General features: G+C 42.5%; 1 protein-coding gene across 9 annotated transcripts in view; it reads right to left on the bottom strand.

Annotated features, from left to right (window-relative positions):
• The window catches only part of ST3GAL3 (ST3 beta-galactoside alpha-2,3-sialyltransferase 3), a 250,057-nt gene that overhangs the window by 192,252 nt on the left and 36,645 nt on the right, over positions 1-21,160 (bottom strand). For 6 of the 9 annotated variants that reach the window (XM_084852769.1, XM_084852770.1, XM_084852772.1 and 3 more), the window contains 2 exons: positions 13,546-13,593; positions 11,338-11,463 (listed from right to left, as the gene is read on the bottom strand). The exons of 2 other annotated variants lie outside the window; for them this stretch is intronic. In XM_084852769.1, the coding sequence (XP_084708895.1) occupies positions 11,338-11,463; positions 13,546-13,593 (174 nt within the window). The remainder of the gene's footprint in view (positions 1-11,337; positions 11,464-13,545; positions 13,594-21,160) is intronic. One more of the 9 variants, XM_084852775.1, reaches the window with a different exon arrangement.

The following is a 21,160-nucleotide window of genomic DNA, read 5'->3' on the forward strand; positions in this document are numbered from 1 at the left end:
GCAGATACATGTACAATCTGTCCACCTTCACATTTTCCAGCTGCAGCCACATGTTTACACAGACAGAAAGAAATTGAATCTTCTCTAGTGTGCATCCCTCAAGGGCTGAATAATTATGAAAAACTTAAGCTTTCATATGTTATATTGTTTTATGGTGCACTTTGTGGTTTTAGCTTTTGTGAATCGCCCAGACAGCTTCAGCTATTGGGCGGTATAGAAATTAAATAAATACATACATACATAAAATCTAAAAAATAAAAAAAACATATACACAAGTTAAACCAAAGGGCAGATACTACAACCTCAGCACCTGCCTGACAACATTTTTTCTTGGAGAGTCAATTAGTTCTGCCCTCAGGAAAGGAAGAACTGCAACCCTTTCTGATGCTTTGGGTTCATGTGTACATTTTTTGCAGAAATATTCTAGAAATATGCCTGGAAGTATAGACTATGGGAACACGTTCGACCCATGTTCTATGCATAAAGTTTTATCAGTTTGTTCTGTTTCTGTCACCTGGCTTGTTTCAGAAACTTTGGGATATAGTTGGGTAGTCAAGCTCCTCTAACTGCTAGAGGATGATAGTTCATTCATTTCAGGTACTGACCGAGTATTCATCAAGGAAACTACAGAATCTACATCTTTGCACATAACGGTTACAGGAGAATATAGTACATTTAGAATTGGGCTCCCATGTGATCTTACTTTGAAGTGCACTGTGATTTGCTCTTAGACTCCGTCCTCTGAGTCCTGCCTCCTCACAATTCAGACAACCAGTTCAATAAAATGCTCATGATTATACAGAGATTTCTGGTTTGAGGATCCTGTTTCATGGTACCAATGTATCCATGTACTTAAGGAATACACGCAGTTGGGCTGATGTCTAACCCAGGGATAGACAACTTGGCACCATACGGATGTTTTGGACTACAACTCCCACAAACCCCATCCAAAATAATCAATGGTCAGGGATCATGGGAGTTGTAGTCCACAACTTCTGGAGGGCCCCAGGTTGTCTACTCCTGGTCTAACCTCTCTGATCATTATATCTTACTGGAAATTGACTATTGCCACATTTGCTCAGGGTGTGTTTCTACCAGTAGCGTAGTGGCAAATTCAGAGGTCCCTTCATGACAGTCACAGCCACGCCCCCTTCTAAGACTGTACAACCTTGTAAGATATACAACCTTCAGCTGGGATCCAAAAACAGTGCAGCTGAGAGTAAGGCAGTGGTATTTCAATTGGATGTCTGAGAAAAAATGCAGGGGTGTTAAAATCTTTTTCACCCACCCACCCACCCACCCAGACACCAACATTTTAGGTTTTCAAAATATGATACTCTATGGAAGCTTCACCCTCTCAACTCAGCCTTCATGGACAGATCCCTTCTCATTTAAACAGCCCCCTTGCACACTCCCTTAGCACCCCAACATTAACCACTGGCCTTCCTTAAGCTCCTTCATTACATCTCTCCCCTCCCCCAACAGAAACATTCACACACCAGGTGGATTGAACTACACACACACACACACACACACACACACACCTTCTTTCTCCTCTCCCCCCCACTGATTTTTTTTCTGTTTCCCTTCCCTCCACCAGGGTTTGTTTGCTCATGCCATGCCAACCTTGTACCAAAAATTGTAGCTGACAGAGCAAGTTGCCTTTGGCAATTCTGCTTAGTGTAGAAATTAATGTTCAAGAATTAACAGTGCAATCCAATGTGTGTTTATTTTGAATTAAATTTAGAGAAATCTTGGGAAGGCAGCTAAGGCTGAAGTCCTATGCACACTTACCTGGGAGAAAGCCCAACTGGCAATTAAACATAGTGGGACTGACTTCTGAGTAAACATGCATAGGACTGTGTGATAAATCCTAAAAAGTGGCCCAGACCAACTCTTACAATGAATATTAATAATTCAATAGCTGAACAAGACACCATCTTGCTTCTCATTTGCACCGCCCATCTACCTCCATCTTTTTCATGTTCAAGATGTGAAAGAAACTTTTCCATAACAATTCTCCACATACACACCCCGGTAAAGCACAAAAAGGCACCAATCCTAAACACACTTACCGAGGGAGCTGGTGTATTGCTGTGGCTCTATTCTCCTTTCCTGCCCTGAAAATGTGGGAGTGAGAAAAAATGGTGCTCTAGCTGGCTCTGGCTGCTGGGATATAGTTTGGAGAACTGCCAAGAACAAGTTTAAGCCTCAAGAGTTTTAAGGGTTATGCAATAATGACCCCTCCCCCAACAAACCTCAGTTAAGGGTATGTAAATCAGCTGCATGTGGGTTTTTAAATAAAAGATGCAAAACAATGGGGGCATATTTTCAAGAGGAGGACAAGGATCTAGGCCATTCACATCTCCACACCCTTACTTCCTAAAGGCACTTTATATCTAAATGGTGTGAGGAAAAAGAGGAACATAATACTGATAATAATAGTTTGTATATTCAAAAATTAAGTTTCAAACAGCTCAAACCACAACCCACACCCTGCTGCCTTTTTTGGCCGCCACCACCGCCACCCAACAGACTGACTGAGCTGACCTATCTGAGTCTGTTGTTGGCCATCGTGTTCTCAGGCGCAGGGCTGCTGGGTTGCCGTCACTCTATGACTGGCTGGGCTTGCTGGGGGCACAGGATTGACAATCATGATCAGCATCTCCATCAAGCAACTTAGCCTGGCCCACGTGCTCCCATCCTTCCCCGAAACCAGATGGCAACGGCGCAGGCTCAGGCACAGGCACGGCGGGCAGCTCTTCCATCTCTCCATCTCGGAGCGAGAGAAGGTGGGCTGCAAGAGAGGGTAAATTAACCCTTTTCCGGGCAAGGCTGCCTTGCCCAGGTGGGCTCTCTGGATGGGGCAGGGGGGAATTCACCACTCTTCCTGTCCCATGCTTGGCGCTTCGGGGAGAGTAACTGCAATAGCAGCAGCAGTGACCACTCTAGGGCTCTTCCAGCTGCCTGCCCTGCCCCACAAGTAAACAATGGTGGCGCACACACACACGCACACACACACACACACACACACACGCTCCTGCTTCTGCCATGGCCAGTGCTGCAGGACAAGGGCAGCGCTGGGCGTGCAGGTACGGAGCAAAGCGGGGAGAGGTGGAGAAGCTGAGAGCTGAGGAGGAGAATAGGGGGTGCTGAGAGGAGGATACAGAGCTCCCTTAGGCTCCCTCTCTCACCCCCTTTGTCTGGCGTCACCTGCACTCCCTTCCTCTGCTCCCTCCTCCTCCCATAGCAGACTAACCTGGCTGGGAGCCGGCTGCAATAAAAGTGCAGGAGTGAAGTCCCGGTGTGACCTGCCAGCACTACACCACTGGTTTCTACACACATCTGCAACCCTTTCCAGAACAATAATGACTGGCAAAAGATAGAGCACTGACAATTTCAGGAGGTCCCACACCAGTGTATAAAGGAATACAGACGCACATCCTTGTTCACCAGTGTACAGAAGTACATCCTTGTCCATTTCAATAGAGGGCTTTGGCAGGAACTTTCAAGTGTATTTTGTCTAGTTTGCCAGCTCTTTCCAGCCTTTCTTTCAGACAAAATGAAACCATTTGAGCCACAGTGGTTATTAAGGGACAACACAAAATGGCAACAGAATATTGCCATGTGGCAACAAGGCTGAAAATGTATCTTTAGTAATAAGCACTGCACCTACCTCACATAAGAATCTGCCTCTCTTCTTAAGCAACTTAGTTTTAAGATTTAGGAGTGGACTGGCAAGACAGAAAGATCTTTAAGGTTATATGGATACAAGACCTGGGATATTGGATAAATACATGATAAACTGGTGGCAAAAAAATTCCTGTGAAACTTCACAACAGCATGAAATCTGGCTACCCTATCCCTTGCTCTTGTGGTTTCAAGTTTATTTATTTATTATAGGTATTTTTATTTTCATACCATCCTTCAACCATATTCTCAGGGCCGTTTACAAGAAAGCTTACTGGGCCTGCATAGGGTAAAGTATGCTGCCCAGCTAAGCCAGCCATTGAACTTGTGACAATTTTAATTCATTATGAATCAATTTCCAACAAAGATATCTTAAGTGCCGATAGCAGAATGTTGATACCATGAAGTGCATACTCTATAGAAATTCATAGTGGAGGGGACAACAATTTTTTATGGTGTAGTTAATGTTACTTGCAAGAAGCTCTTTTTTGAAAAAAAAAAGTTACGTAGTAAACATATTTAAGGGCACAATCCTATGGGGATAAGTGGCTGCCTCCGAACTCAGAGGTGATCACCTATCCAATGCAGGGCAAGAGAAGTGCGGAGAGGGTCATCTCCTCTGAGCTTCAGCTGCCCTGCATAAATCGGCTGTCTAGCCGCGGGAAGGTGGAGCAGGGGAAGTGGCTGCCGGACGACATTTTGGATGTGACGTACTGACATTTCTGCCTTCCCCGCCCTGGAACGCCCCCAGGAACACCCCATTTTAACCACTCCACGCTCCTCTTCTGAGCATGGAGTGCAGGGCCGTTTCAAGCTGCCTGTGAGGCAGTGCGGGGGAGGGGGAAGGTCAGTTCTCAGGGAACTGACATATCCTATGGCTGACTAGCAGCCATAGGATTGCTCTCTAAATAAATAAATACAAATAAACAACATTTTCCTGAGCAAAAAGGCACTAATCTAAACTGCAACAGAAGTCAAGGGGAGTTATGAGAATCAGATTAATAGTTTAGTTGGGAATTTATACAAGAGGAAGATTCTGTAACTAGGAAGGCAGGAAACAAAATGTTGTTACATTAATTTAACAGAGGTTATAATTAAGAGAAGGAATCATTTGTTTGTTTGTTTGTTTGTTTATTTATAACATTTGTGTCCCACCCTATATCATTAAGATCTCAGGGCAGCATACAAATAGCAAAGGTAGAGACTTGGGATTTAATCTATATTTCATTTGCTGTCAATTTGATCAAATGTAACATCTGTTCAGAAAGAACACTGTCCAGCCCCTCTTGGGAAACTGCCCCTATATTTGTCTTTTATCTGCCCAGATGGTTTTAGATGGCTCTTACCTACATGCAAATTAACACCCTGAAGTTAATGAAGGTTATGAGATGCTACAGTTGCCAACACATTGTCCAGTTGGATGCCAGATGATAAAGGATTTTGTTGACTTTATTTTGGAGCGCCCATTGTACTTAGATTTGAGGTTTCAGTAGCTTGACCCCTTACTGCTGGTATTAAGAGTTAACATCCCTTTAAACAAAATTGTATCCCTATTGGCCGACACAGATTATTTTGTGAAATACTGTACTGTTAAATTTGTTAAGGGCGCAATCCAGTGGGGGTAGTCAGCCGCCTCCAAACTCAGAGGTGACTGACTATCCAATGCAGGGCAGGCAGAGCATGGAGGGGATCTTCTCCACCACGCTCCAACCACCCTGCATTAGCGGCTAGATGGCCAATTTCGGCTGTTTAGGTGGGGGTGGGTCAGAGGGGGGAGGAAGGACAGACGGTGGATAGGAAGCATCATAACGATGCTTCCACCATCTCCTCCGCGAGGAGCACCCCCTTTTCCCTACTTTGCACTGCTCTTACGAGCATGGAGCCAGGGACGAACTGCGCTTCTTACAAGGCAGTGGGGGCAGGGGCGAGGGGGCGGTTTTCTGAGAATTGACCCCGGAGCACTGGCTCCGAAGTCAGTTCCCATAAACCAAAAAATCCTGTGGCCATCTAGCCGCTGTCTAGCAGCCATAGGATTGTGCCCTAAGTTAGCTTTAGGGAAGAGAAAGTATTTTATTTTGATAGGCGGGAACACTGGACACTGAGCTATTTTAATTAATTTAATAATGTTAGTATACAAATCAGTTGTCAATGGTTTGTTACATTTTTTCTTATTTTCTTATTATACTTAGTCTGATTTCCTTGCATGTTAACATATTGTATTCTTTCTTGTTTTGTTTTGAGTTTGATGTATATGCAAAAGCCTGGTTGGCTATTGAGCAATAAACTGGACTGAACTGTTCAGGAAGGTCTCTACCTTTGTTAAAACAATATAGATACATATGGATATTTTCAGAAGGAAAACAGTAAAATGGCTGCTCTCAATGTTGAAAATTGTTATTACTTTCCAAAACACCCTTCTGTTCCATCATTGTCAATAACTGCCTAGTTCATGCCAATACATAGGTAATAAGAACTGTTCTGAGGCATGGAGAAGAATTTTGGAAATGAAATGACCTCGCCATAGCAAGACTTGTCCAGCTCCCCCTCCCAATTTCACCTGAACTTGTAATGTTCATCACTAGCCCTACTGGTTTTCCTGCTTTCCCACCCTCTCTGTCTCGCGCTTACACAAACTTACCAAATTGCATGTGGAAGAGTTGATACTGAATGAGGTGAATGCCAAGGCTGCGTGCTCAGTTAATTCTGCAGACATGAACATTGGCAAGTATAGGGTTGTTTGTTTTTAAATTCCCATTTACTCATTTACCAGGACGAATAAAAAAACTACAATTCCCAGAGTTCCAGTGGACAACATAGGGTTTGACTGTGTTCAAAAGCCTTCATTACAGAGGACTGGAAACATAGGAAGAGCCTCAGGCTTATGCAAGCCCTCTCAGTTGCTATCCCACCCCCACCTCTGCAACTTGGTGGATTTGGGGGAAGGAAAGAGAATTAGTAGACAAAGAGAGCCATTGGGGAGTGAAGGTGCTCCCCTAGAAGAGGTCTTTCCAAGCTTTTGAGAATTCCAAGAATTTTCCAAAAAGCCTTGAAAAGACCCAACCCATTCTGAATCAAGATGGTTGGGTTTCACCCATCTCTGAGACAGGGTGGATATAGATGACAGTTTGCCCAGTGGTAAATTACCATGGTTTTGAAATTACCTGGTTGTTTGTATCATCATCCTGCCAATATCTGCATCTTCCTACTATTTCTTGCAGATGATACCCAACAGGAAAGGCTTAACAAATGCATGGAAGTTATTCTAATTATGTCAAGAAAGAAACTCCCTATCCCGTTGCTTTACATCTTCCTCACCATGGCATCAATGAACATCAATCTTGAATGCCATCTTTTGCTACAGATTGCTCAGCAAATTATAAAATTTAGGCACTGCCCTTTGGCAAGAATTTGCTTTTCGATGAAAATACCAGAGTAGACACCTGAGAAACCCCTTTTCTAGGCTTATATCCAGAACACTTCTCAGTGGCTGCCTGCTCCAGATCACCTTAGGCATCTCCCAAGCCGTAAGCAAATTAGAAATCAGCTGGTAAACCTTTGCAGATGGGGTTGCCTGAATATATATTGTGTAGCTCCACCTTCAACCAGATGCAAGTAGACAAAAACATCACTGGTTCAAAAAAAATAATGTTAACCCAAAGACAGCCCTATCATTGGGTTAAAATCAACATCGTGCTAATGGATGTCTGTTAGTGTAATGGTACTTTCTCCCTCTCTCCTGCCCCCTACAGCCCTCCATGCTGTCTGAAAATCTCTCCAAACCTGCAGAGCACATTTTGAAGTCACATGGGAGGCTGTGGGGGAGAGGGGGAATCACACACCCCTCCTGGTTCTGCTAATGGAGCTGCAGTAAATTTAAGGTAGTCTTCAAGACCAAGGAAATTCAAGGAAATCCATTATATGAGATTATACTGAAATTCAGAGAAAGAACACAAAAAGATAAGGAAATCAACTTTTCCCTTTCGTCTCTAAAATGTTATCTACTTGAACACATGCAAGTCTTTGCTACATAAACTGTGATTTCATTCAGTGCTATGTATCCTCATGTAAGTGCAGTTGAACATTCCTAAGTGAATGTTTCACAAAAAGGGGGTTTGCTCCACTTCAGAAGCTGTATCATATTCCCTAGTAAAAGTCAAAGATAATATTAGCAAAAAAGTAACATGCACAAGTTCTTGTTAACCTCTAGGAACAGTCAACGTGACCTGCAAAAGATGCCAAATAATAAATAAGAGAACATGGGAATATTTTTACTGGAGGGACAGATAAATTAAAGTATTCTTCTAGGCAGATTCCCACCAGAGACATTCATATCCCATAGCTAGAGGAGATGGGAGCAGCTCTTGCTTCTTGAATGTTCTGGGCTTTCAGTTTCTCTGACTAAAGTCACATGTTCAAAGACATAGGTTAGATAGAATTGTTGTTCTGTGCTTATAGAAACATAGAATAGTACGGTTGGAAGGGGCCTACAAGACCATCGAGTCCAACCCCCTGCTCAATGCAGGAATCCAAGTCAGAGCATCACTGACAGATGGCTGTCCAGCCTCATCTTGAATGCCTCCAGTGTGGGAGAGCCCACCACCTCCCTAGGAAATTGGTTCCATTGTCATATTGCTCTAACAGTCAGGAAGTCTCTCCTGATGTTCAGCCGGAATCTGGCTTCCTATAACTTGAGCCCATTATTCCATGTCCTGCATTCTGGGATGATCGAGAAGAGATCCTGGCCTTCCTCTCTGTGACAACCTTTCAAGTGCTTGAAGAGCGCTGTCATATCTCCCCTCAGTCTTCTCTTCTCAAGGCTAAACATGCCCAGTTCTTTCAGTCTCTCTTCATAGGGCTTTGTTTCCAGTCCCCAGATCATCTTTGTTGCCCTCCTCTGAACTCTTATGTGGTGGCAGAGCTGGACCAAGCAAGGCAAAGGAGTTAGTTAAAACAGAAAGACAATATGAGTGTGAATAACAATAAATGCTTAAAAACATGGGATTAAAAACAATTGGAATTTTTTCAGCCCTGTAACTATCAAACCTTGATTGACCTATCAGTCATTGGCATTTTATTTTTGTTCGCTACTTTGTTTTTTCTGAGGCTGGGGCAAGATAGAGTGCAGCAGGAAGGACCAACATTGGAAAGAAAATGAGAAGACAACATTGTCCAGTGTGCATCTTCATGTATTCTTATATTAAGGCTGCAATCCTATATCCTCTTACCTGGGAGTAAGCCCCAATGAACTCAATGGAACTTATTTATGAGGAGATATGTATAAGATTGTGCTTTTAATCTCAAACTGTAATGGATGCTGGTCATAAGAAAGACCCTATATCAGAATATTAAAGACATTTCCTCTATAGATAAAAGAAAGGAAAGCATGCAAAATATATACAGTGACCTGGGTCACATGATCACCACACACCAATTTGACTTATTGAAGCCACGATGAGTTGTGGCATGTGCTGGCAGGCAATTTGAATATTCAAGCCATGGTGTGTGGTCTCTGTGGGTTATCAGGTCACCCAAACCCAGCGAGGATGGTTTATTGGCATGCTTAACAAACCACCCACAAACCATGGGCTGTTTTAGGGTTGTGGGTAGTTTGTTAACCACACCAACAACTCACCCTTGCCAGGTTCAGACAACATGATAAGCCACGGTGCCCACCCACTGTGGCTTGAATATTCAAAATGGCCACTGGCATGCACTGCAACCAGATAAACCAGAGTAGGGTGCGTTGATCATGCAAACCAGCCCACTGAGGCAAAGAGATGTGAAGCCTGCTTGCTAGAATGAAGCAGTGTAAACAGTGTAAATAATGCTCTAGTTAGTTGTAACATGGTTTAGTGGTCAGATCTGCACCATAGTTCAGGAAATATATGAAAATGTTTCAAAGGGAAACTTGATTTAAATCAGTGATTTAAATCAACCTTTTTTCTTGCTGATTTAAGTCATGATTTAAATTTATTTAAATCACCTTGATTTAAATCAATCCACCATGGTTACCATTAATTCTGATATTAATGAACAGAATATTAATGGATTTTAAATTATTCCTACCCTGCTTTTAAATCAAGGTTCTCAAAAGAGCTTATTAAAAATATAAGTAAAAACCATAATAAAACCAGCTAAAACACTCAAAATAAAATGGAATAAAAACCAATCAGCAGAACAGCACCGGAATAAAAACAGCAGCTAAAAGTCTATTATATGCCTGGGGAAATAAAAACTTATCAAGTTAAGCACCATGTGAGCAGCCCTGGGGAGAGCATTCCAGCATTGGGGCAGCATCAGTGAAACGGCCCTTTCCCTGGTTGCCACCTGTTTAATCACTGATGGCAGGGCCACACAGAGAAGGCCCTCTAATGCCAATCTTAACACACAGGCTCATTCACGTGGAAATAGGTGGTCCTTCAGGTACCAAGGTCTTTTTCTGGGATGAATATACACTATCTGATCACCTATGTTAGTTTGCTTTTTAAAAGACAGAAGATGGTATAAGTTGTTTAACGCAGTAGTGATTTTTCATTTAATAATTCTAGTAATACTGATTATACAGGGCTTCATAAAATTATGGATGATTCCTACTTCAGAATGTTTTGTAACTAAGAATCAAAAGGTAAGAAGAGAAAAAAGGAGGAAAGGAAAGAAAAATAGATGTATTTATTTACGGTATTTCCATTCCAACCCATAACCAAGGTTCTCTGGACAGTGGAGATAAAAAATTAAAAATACAATATAAACAAGTATTAAATACAATTACAATATACAAACAGCACAGCAGAGATAAACCAAAAAAGTCACTGTAGACAGGCCTTAAAACTTTAAAAGCAGAAATTCTCAAAATTCATTAAAAGCCCCCCATAAGGGCACTTTAAAAGCATGGGAGAAATTTTTTTAAGTCTTCATCTGCCACTGAAAAGCATGCAAAGTAGGCAGCCAGATGAGCTTTTCTGAGGAAGGCACTTTACAATCTGAGACAACCCCTCTCCCTAGTAGCTACTTGCTGGATCTCACTTCATGGGGCACTCAGAGAAGGTCCTCTGACAATGACCTCAAAGTCCAGGTAGGGAAATATGGGAGGAGAGGATCCATCAGGTAACCTGGTCCCAAGCCATTTAGGGAATGAAAAGTTAAGACCAGCACTGACTGGAAGCCAGTGCAGCCAACAAAGCACTTGCATGATATGTTCAAATCATCTGGTCCCAGTTAACAAGGTTACAATCTTGTTTTGGACTAGCTGAAGTTTCCAGACCATTTTCAAAAGGCCAGGCCCACATACAACACATTACAGTACTCTAAGCAGAAGGTTACCAGAGCATGGATAACTGTAGCCAGGCTATCCATCCAGATAAGATTGCTGTTGGTTTATCAGCCAAAGTGAATAAAAAGCTGTAAACATTAAAACTGAGCAAATTTGGAGTTAAGACATATTCATATAACTGGGCAACTGCAGAGCTGACAGGTACCTCCAAAGTCACCAAAGCCCAGCTCCACTGAGCAGAAGCAGAACCTGCCCACTCCCAAACCACCCATTACAAGTTTCCAACCCTTGAAACATATCAGTAACCCAAATTTCTTCAGTTCGTGTGTCACTTGATTATTGTTTCCTTTTTTCCCCCAACCTGAAATAGTACCTACTAGGAATGGTTGGGCGTGGAATAGCGACAGGTTCTCTCTTAGGTTTGCCTGTTCCCAGGTCTGCAGCAAGGTGTGATGGGAGAGATGACAGAGGCACAAGAGATGTGGGTTTTCTCTCTCTCCTTCCTGTTTTAACAAGGAAAGCTATCCCTCAGTCCAGCAACAGACCACACAACTCAACCTTATTACACAGCTTATTTCTCATCGCAGCTAGGGCTTGAAGCACAAAGAAGCCAAAGCTCTTAATCCTAAATTAGTTTAACATGCAGCACTTTAATGAACTGTTCCATTTCCAAGCTTCCTCTGTGTAGTTGGGATACTTCATTATGAAGACAGAATAACTAAATTTTGTTGGGATAGAGGAATGCATGGTTTTCCTTTTAATTGTCCTCTAACACCTTGTGATGTTTGCCCCAACACACACACAGCTACCACAAGGGTATCTGCAAAGTGCTAAGTTGGAGAGGGTTAGTACAGGGGCGGGGGGAAGGACCCCTCCATTTTCTCTTTAAAACTTCAGAATATTTCCCTTCACCAAGCAAAGCTGGGCAATTTGTGAGCAAGTTCATGCACCCTTGTCCAATCAGCTTTTAGGAACATATTCTCAAGAATGCAGCAAGAAGAGCAGGAAGCAGCCGGTGATTTTTTCAAAGATCCAAGACTGAGATTAGTAACTCAGAAGCACCCTTTGGGGAAGACTTTGCTGTTAGTGCTAGGCAGCAAGCTGTGCTGAATTACTGTGCAGGCAGACGCCTGAGGCCATGTTGGAAGGCAGCAAACATTCTTACCAGAGTAAAATCAGAAATCCTGAAAGACATTTATCACAGGAGTGGGAGGAGCTGGACTAGTTTTAAAGAGAAGTTTATCCGAGCATCTTCTAGTAGGGGCATCACACTTCTTTATGCCTGTACCAAAATCAGGCCAAGGAGAAATTCCCCATCCCTGCTTTGCCAGAAATCCACACTGCAAATTCTCTGTATGTGCCCCTAACACAAGAACTTCATCTTGTGTTGTGGTTATAAGCCAGAACATTGATCGTTCCCAGCAACAGGACACTGCAGCTACAGTCTTGCACTGTTGGTTCATAGCTTTCCTGACATGACCCAATAATCACATTTGTTTCTAGGCTCAAATTAGTAAGATTATACAATTCACTCATAATCCAGAAGCAAAAGGAAGTTTCTCCCTGGGCTTAATAACTCCAACTATTTCTAGAAAAACTGCGAAAAAACTAACACATCTACCCCTCTGGAAATTGCTAAAAACTCTGCATCTGAAACTGCACACATCTCCGTCATCCCTCCTGAATAAATTCCTCATCTGCATTTCTTCCACACATGGATATATAATCTGTTTAACTAAATACCCTCTCTTGGACTTGGAAGAGCTTTTTTCTCCCATTAGTGCACAGCACACTCCATGGTTAGTGGGGTGGGAAGGTGTGCATGTGTATATATGGAATTTGTGTCTAAACCTTCTGCCTAGAGGAAGCTCATATTATTATCATTATCATTATTTTGTATCCCACCTTTCCACCAAATGGTACTTCACACAGGAGAATAACTTGGGATTGAGGAATACTATCCAGGCAATTAACATAACCTCCGTGTTTGAGAAAAGTGGGTGGGTGTTAAAAAAAAACCCCACACACAAATTTTCATTATGTGGAACACAGCAGCCTGTTTCCAATGGCCATGTTCATATGTAATGATAAGAAGACAGAATTGTTGGCTTTTCATGAGGTGCAAATGTAGCAATCATGTCCACCATTGGGTTGGGCAATCTGTGGCCCTCCAGATGATTTGGCCCACAACTCCCATCAGTCCTAGCCAGCATAGCCAATAGTGAGAGCTGATTGGAGTTGTAGACCAAAACATCTGGAGGGCCACAAGTTGCCCACCCCTGATCTAGAACATGTGTTTAATCCAACACACAACTGAAGCAATAAAAATGGAACACAGGAAACTAATAGTTCCATCCTAAGTGGCTTTGAGTTGCCATGCCATGCTAAGTAATTTTTAATAATTCCTTTTTTAAGACAAAAGTTCATCAGATTTCTTTCAGTGGCTATCTTGAAGGGTAATCCTGAACTAGGCCTGACAGCCTCTTATCTGCCTCCCAACATGGTTGTTGCATAAAAATTAAATGGCAGTCTTTTTTATGAGGTAAAATGAGAGGAGGGGGAGGGGAGAGGAGGGGATGTTGTACCTGAGCCTATTGAACGTCCAACGGAGTCAGAGGAAAGAACCATTGAATCTGTAACACAAGAGTACAAGTTCATTTTCCCTTGTCACATAAATCTATTACTTGTTTACAAGAGGCTCCTATTTCCTCTTCCTCAATAAAATCAGTGTACTGGCTACACTTGCAGTGGAGAAATTCTAACCATGACATTTTTGTGTTCTACATGTGCAGCTGATCAATCCACACTGAAGGGAAGCATTAAACATTTCTGGCCCAGAATTATATCCCTTCCAGGAAGGGGGGAAATAGTCCTACCCAAACCTGACACTCAACCTACAGCAGAAAGTCAGTTGGGGGCAAGCTCCCCACTGCCTTGGAGAAGCTACAAACATCTCAGGTGGATTTCAGAAGTATTGCACTTATTAAATTATTCCTGTGTTGTGAGAGAGAGGACTAGCCAAATGTGCTAGCAAATCACTGTGCCATAGAATACCCAAGTCCCTCTTCGTGTCAGGTCGGTAGAGAAGCTATCTATATGTATGAAAGATAAGCAAGAACAAAGTTGGACATATATGTGCATATGAGCAGGAGTCATCTCAAGTTTACCAGATCAAGAATGGCTACTGGAATGATATGACCTGTTGAGTCTCAGGTGGTTTCTTATCACCACTGCCCACAGTTTAAACTTCCCAACATAACAGAAGTCTTGAGAGAAAGATAGTGGGAGGCCGTATAACAGATCTGCTGTTGCTACACGAATCATTTTCACGGATTTATATATATAAAACCATGCAACCAAGACACCCCATGGCTCACAGATACTTAATCTGAATGATTAAAATGCCGCTGTTTTCATACTTGACTACCTCTGAAATACTACTAAGCACAAGCAACTAGGGGAAGCCTGAAAACAGAAGGACCTCATTACAATCTCAAGGAGGATTCAACTCCCCAATGGTTCTCTTTGATATTTGTATTTGTTTCCCCAACGTGGAGAACATATACAGACATATATAGAGTGACTTTAACCTAAAAATGGGCAAGAACATCATCTCATTTTTCTACTCAATGTAGCAGTGAGCTACAAAAACAGCTTCTCAAATTCAAACTTAATGCACATGGTTCATTCCACATTCCTGCTTCACTGTAGCTGAAAAAGCTATACTATTTTTTTAAACACCCATTGGAAGAGCTTCTATTCATGAATGCTGCTTGCTACATCTAGAGTATAATGGTTTTACCTTCAAGAAGCCTGAAAGAACATGGTTTTCCATTTTATTCTGACAACAAACCCAAGAGGCAGGATAGTCTAAAAGAGAGTCACCCAGTGAGCTTCATGAGTGAGTGGAGATCTGAACCTGGGCCTTCTCAGTCATGGTCTAACACTGTAACTACTATATCACATTAGCTCTTCAGACCAAACATCTTGATGTAAAAGTCTGCAAATGATAAAAAATCCATCCTGACCTTGAGTAAATCATCAGTTCCCATGATTGTGGAATTGATTCATTTACTTTCAGTCCAAACTAGGCAATCTTCAACATCCAACAAATGGAGGAGACTGGGCCTTTCCTTGTCCCTGAGGTAACTTATACGTATAACATAATACAGTCGCTTGTTTATTCACAACTGGATAGACTAGACAGTTTGCGAGACCCAAATCTTACACTGTAAAGGTTGCTAATCTGAATAACAAATCACTCCCTTTAATTTTTTCTGAACAGTTGCTGATTTTCATCATCTGTTTTAGGAATGCAGGCACTACCTTGACCACAATAGACGATTCTAGTAGCAGCTCCATTCATGCCATACACTGCACTAGGAACAGTTTCTGATCCTCAATTTTCCTGCTGAAGCAACCAAAGGATCAGCATGTGTCTATTCATGTGCCTCTGTCTTCCAGCTGGACAGCATCACCGATGCAATGAATATGAACTTGAGCATGCTCTGGGAGGGAGCAGAGGACAGGAAAGCCTGGCGTGCTATGGTCCATGGGGTCACAAAGAGTCAGACATGACTTAACAACTGAACAACAACAAGAGTGGAATGCAAGGTGGATAGAAGGGAGCACACAAAGCAACAATAATTGTGAGAAGTCAACACAGCAAAGTCTAACTTAATTCCACAACGCCTATATGAACCTTACTACACTGTTCTTCACAGTTGTAAATACATTGGCTTGGTTCCCAAGATAAATTAGCTTAAGAAAGTTCACAGAAGGAAAGTTACCCATCCCTTCTTCCCCTCCCTGCAGCCCCCTAAAAAGCCTTTCCAGGTGGGGAGGGAGCTCCTCAGCAATGTGGGATGGGGTGTGGGGATCACCCAAAATGCCCTATTTGGGGCAACTTCCCCAGATGTCCTTTGTGCCCCAACTCACAGGGTTGAAGAGCTTTCCCATGCCAACCATCTGGAGAGGCTTTTCAGGCGCTGCAGAGAAGGTGGAAAGGGGAGGGAAAACTTTCCTTCTGTGAACTTTAAATTAACATATCCTGGGACCCAACCCACTGCCTTGTAAGAAGCCATTTCCTACTTTCTTTTTCCTTGCAATATCTAGAGAAATACAGTTTTTAGCAGAACCATGTTTAGCAATAAACTGTCCTTATTCTGAAGGTTTAGAGTTATATGTACAGATTGTATGCTATCTTGGATGGAGTCCTGAGAAATTACAAAACAAACCACTCGTCCCACAGTGGTAATACAATTTTAATAAGAGTTTGATCCAGTTCTTGTATTACATACCATAGGAATAGTATTCTTCAGAATCCAAGCTAAACATAGCAAGGCACCAACACTAATTTGGCAGCTCCTTTAAAGAAATGCAGACCTTAGACACCATTGCAGAGATACGTCTTTTCAAAACTGACACATTCACTACAAAGTGGAGGTTTTTTAAAATCTTTTGATATCTTTTCCAAACTGGCTTAGAACCAAAATGTATCACTGGCTGTTTTTGAGTACCTGAGTACATTTTGGCCAACACTGAATATTTCTCATAGGCTTCTGCAATGCATATATGTACAAATATGGTATACCTCTGAAACATTCACTGAGATTGCTGCTCAGTGTAACAATGCTTCTCATCATTGATCACCAGAGCCTAGATACGCAGAAATTGTAGAGCTATTGGCTGTAATAACTCCTGTTGAACAGGGATGCCTGCAATTCAGTCACTGATGTGGAAATATTTAGCAAGACTCAATTAGTTTAATATGTAACACTAGCCTGGCAGGTCTGGTTTTTTAATCTCAGTGTAACTACCATTTTGCTTTCCCCCATCATAGAATCTGGAGGTCTACGTCTTAAGAAATCAGACTTGCAAAAACCAGGCCTGAAACAGATTGAAGGGGATCCAAATAATCAGTTCAGAAACTACAGGTACCATTTTTAGGACCAATTTTACACTTAATGTACAATCCAAACTGGAACAGATGTGTGCAACTTTATTTGCAAATCGCTTTGCAATCTGGACACAGTGGGCCACCAAAGGCCAGATTGTAAAAGGCCCCTCCAGCAGCCAGCACTGTGCAGAAGCAACAGTGGTGGAACAATAAGATCTCATGGCCACCATTACTGCCACTGAGTAGGCTCTAAAATTATCACTAGCTTGTGTTCATTCCGATTTGTATTCAATTTTTCTCCACTGATGCTATAGCTTAAGGCCAGGTAGACTTCAGGCTTCCAGAACCCACTTTGGGGGTAAGCAGTCTGGTACCTGCAGACATCCATGCCCTACTCCTCCCCATTTTTTATTGAGGGAGGAAGAAGTGCAACAAAACCCCAGCAAGGGGCTGAGGGAGCCAACTGGGAGCAACCTGGAAAATTGGGGGTGGGGGGGGTTGTGTGCTTGTATGTCTGAATGTCTGGGAGAAACAGAGAGGGAGAAAGACAGGGTTCAGGGGTGACTCAGATTCTGGAGGGCTCCTGAAAAACAGTGAGTGTGCATGCAGTGAGGAGAAGGGAGGAATGTGAGTATATATGTATGCATTCATGCATGATGAATGCATGGGGTGCCTGCATGTATGAGAGGGAGATACCATATATGTGGTGAGCCAGAGTGAGAGACAAAAAGAAGGGGGGAATGAGTTGCCTGGAGTGGGGGAGGAAAAGATTTGCCTTCTGTGAAATAGGTTTCTGTCAGTACAGAAATGTCTCACACTCAGTTTTTGGGCAGGCTACCAATGGTGGCCATTTTGTGTGGTGCCCAAGACAGTTTCAGAAATTGCCAAATGTGCCCACAAATCCAAAAGGGTTGGAGACTCCTGATCTACTTTGTTCGTTTGTTTTTTACAAGAATCCTTGTAAGGATCCTTTACAAGAATCCTTCAGTTGGTGTTGGAGATACACTAACTGAAGCTAGATGCAAAAGACACACACTTATAATTAAAGAATTCTGAGTCCAGGAATTTGTTCTGAGTATCAAAACAGAGCTAAGCTCACAGTCCTTCCACAAAAAAAATCCACTCCTGCTTATCCCTCCTCCCCACTTTCTTCATTTCAGTAGTATAATTTGGGATGGGGCAGGGGGGAATCCTTTTGTTGTTACCACTGTTAAGCAATTTGGAGTCAGAAAGCTTTGCAAATCTACTTCAAAACACAGAGTAGTTTACCAGTAGATTCTGATCTACCGTGCTCTAAGGAGTCAAAGGGCTCTTTCAAGCAAGAAAAAGTGTTTAGACATGATCATGTAAACTACCCAGGCCAAGTCCCCATTTCAGTCAGGGAAGTAATCTTTAGGAATTCTTGGTGAGATCCTTCACTGTATTGCAAGAACTGCAAACTGTGCACAGGTTATGTAATGCACACAAGGATAGGAGCACTGGTATTATGCTAAATCTAAATACCAATGTCTACCTTTGCTTCCCCAGGCACGCCACATATGGTTTACAGCTGATGTGCCAATCTGGAGTGTAGGAAGCACCTGTGCATACACCTGTGCAGCTCCAAGGCTCAGCTGAAGCAACTATTCTAAGGGGAAACCTGGAACTTAAATTTTCGGAAATTCCATGGAATATATAATTTAGCATCAGAAAACAAAGGGGTGCAACAGTGTCATGTAAACTGTTTGGGGTCTCCTGACCCCATCCCAAAATGAAGTTGTAATTTCCAGAAAAAAGCAAGAGCACAGGTCAACATTCCAGCAAGTAACTTCTACTAATGAAGGCAGTTCCCCCAACCTCACATGTAATTCACAAGCATCTAACAAGCCATACACAAACCCAGCGAACTAAAACACTTCGCAGCATCTATGTTCTAGACATAGAGCCCATCTGACACAACAACAAAAGTAGATTGTGGCTGTTCCTACAATCACATGCACTATAATCTGTGAATAAATTCTTTAAAAGGCATGTTTAACATATGATGTGATGCAAACCAACATGGATTTCGAAGCCAACATGGATTTGTCAAAAACAAGTCCTGCCAGACGAAGCTGATCTCATTTTTTGATCAAGTAACCTCCCTTGTGGACCGTGGTAATGCTGTAGACATCATATACCTCGACTTATATGATCGACAAAGCTTTCGACAAAGTGCCCCATGATATCCTGATGAGCGAACTAGCTCAAAGCGGGCTAGATGAAACAACGATCTCTGGTGGGCTCTCCCATACTGGAGGCGTTCAAGACGAGGCTGGACAGCCATCTGTCAGGGATGCTCTGACTTGGATTCCTGCATTGAGCAGGGGGTTGGACTCGATGGCCTTGTAGGCCCCTTCCAACCCTACTATTCTATGATTCTTGGAGCAGTGCCCTGCTGTTTCATGCAGTCAATGCTGAATCTACTACCAGATCCCCTTCAAGTTGAAATCTCTTCACAGAAATACTAAGACTGATGCATACAAATACAAGCATGTGCACACACCTTTTATACCTAGTATCATTAGCAGAAGTACTTTAATCCACAGGCATGAATATTGTGCATCAGGCACCTTTCATTGTGCCTGAATACATCTCCAGTTAAGAACCCTCTCCCTCAAGCTACCAACCGCCACTGTTGAAGCCACCAGAGGGAGAGGAATCAGCAGCCCTTCCGCTATGCTTAAATCCAGCTTCATAACTTACAGAATTACTGCTGCTGATCTATGTAACTGAGAATGTGGCACTTGAGTACGCTGTTTTCTTCCTTCCTTCCTTCCTTCTGATCCCTTTCCCTTTTGTGTCATGTCTTTTAGATTATAAACCTGTGGGCAGGGATTGTCTTCATTCTGATTTTGGGGAGGTTCTTCAGCTGAAGAGCAGGGTCAAAATCCTTTAAATAATAAATCAGTGAACAAATAGGAAGTATTACACCAGTTAAGTGTTCCAGAAATTACTTCTGCCGTATTGTGCAAATGTATTGATGAGATACACTCTCCTCATTCATACACAACTACTTCTGTGTATGTTACTGGTTCAAGATCAGCTTTAAATAAAAGTCTAATCTATGATGTTTCTTTCCAAATGACCTCTTCTGATAGCAGATGATATGGAAAACAATGAAAAGCCGACCATTAACTAACAACAGTCAGTTACTGAACAAGTCTGCTTTTCCAATCTGAAATTTGGTTCTCTCACACAAAAAATATGCCAAAATCACAAACAACATACCATTCATATTATGTCTATCAGACAGCTATTGGCCCAAACATGCTCCTATTCATTCACTAACACCTCACTAATAAAAGAATATACATAGACTCCTTGAAAAGTTGGTGGGTAGCCACTTTATTCTTTAATGCACAGTCAAAAAAATATGTGAAGTAATCTGTCAAGAGACAGCCTGGTCCATTCCGCTAGTCCCTGCAGTCTAATATCATCATTTCCGATGACAATGCCAGGGGACACTCCCTACCCCTCACTATGCCTCATATACATGGATTATCCCTTTTCCTCCCCTACCCTAAGATAAGGAGCTATGAAGAGTTGCTCCAGCTGCTAACAAGAGACATTCACCCTCCCCTGCCCCCAGCCTAAGGGCCAAACTAAATGTTAGTCTAATCACGCATAGTGTGGTTGTGCATGATACTTTTACTTACTCTCAGGTAAGCATGCATGGCCCCAGTTCAGATTAGAATTGTCTCCAACTGAGACCTCTTTCTTTTTTCAGGACCAAAACATGTGCATATGGAGGGGGGGGTTAAACCCCCTCTTCCTGGAGCACCATGGTCCCAATCCAAATGGGGGCCATGCACACCTGCTCAAGAGTCAGTAAAATTATCATGCATAGCTACACCATGTGTAATTAGATGAACATTTCGTTGGGCCCTTAGACCCAGTTTATTGGGAGCCCCAGTACCCACTGGCTTCACGCATATGCACACAGCCCAGCAGTTCAGTGGGTAAGTTCCGGGAACCTTGTTCTGCATCATGTCTGAAGAAGAGCAATGTGCAACTTTAAACAGTACTGCCAGTGGAGGCTGGTGAATCCATTCTGGGTTTCAGTCAGAACACTAAAGGAGCTATCCAAGGTGTTGAACCTATTTTGGTGGATATAACCACTGTATATTACTCACTTCAGTAGAACTCCCAGTTCCTATCAGCACAGGCAGATTTTCACCTGCCTCATCCCAAACATCTCATACAGAGATGGACTATCTTCTTTCCCAGTTAAATTTCTGCCTGTGTTTCCTGGAGGCAACCGAAGTGGTCCCTTCCCCCTT

The sequence above is a fragment of the Heloderma suspectum genome, chromosome 4 (assembly GCF_057233095.1).
Source record: "Heloderma suspectum isolate Gila_16-S chromosome 4, 16-S_ref, whole genome shotgun sequence".
NCBI classification, from domain to species: Eukaryota; Metazoa; Chordata; class Lepidosauria; order Squamata; family Helodermatidae; genus Heloderma; species Heloderma suspectum.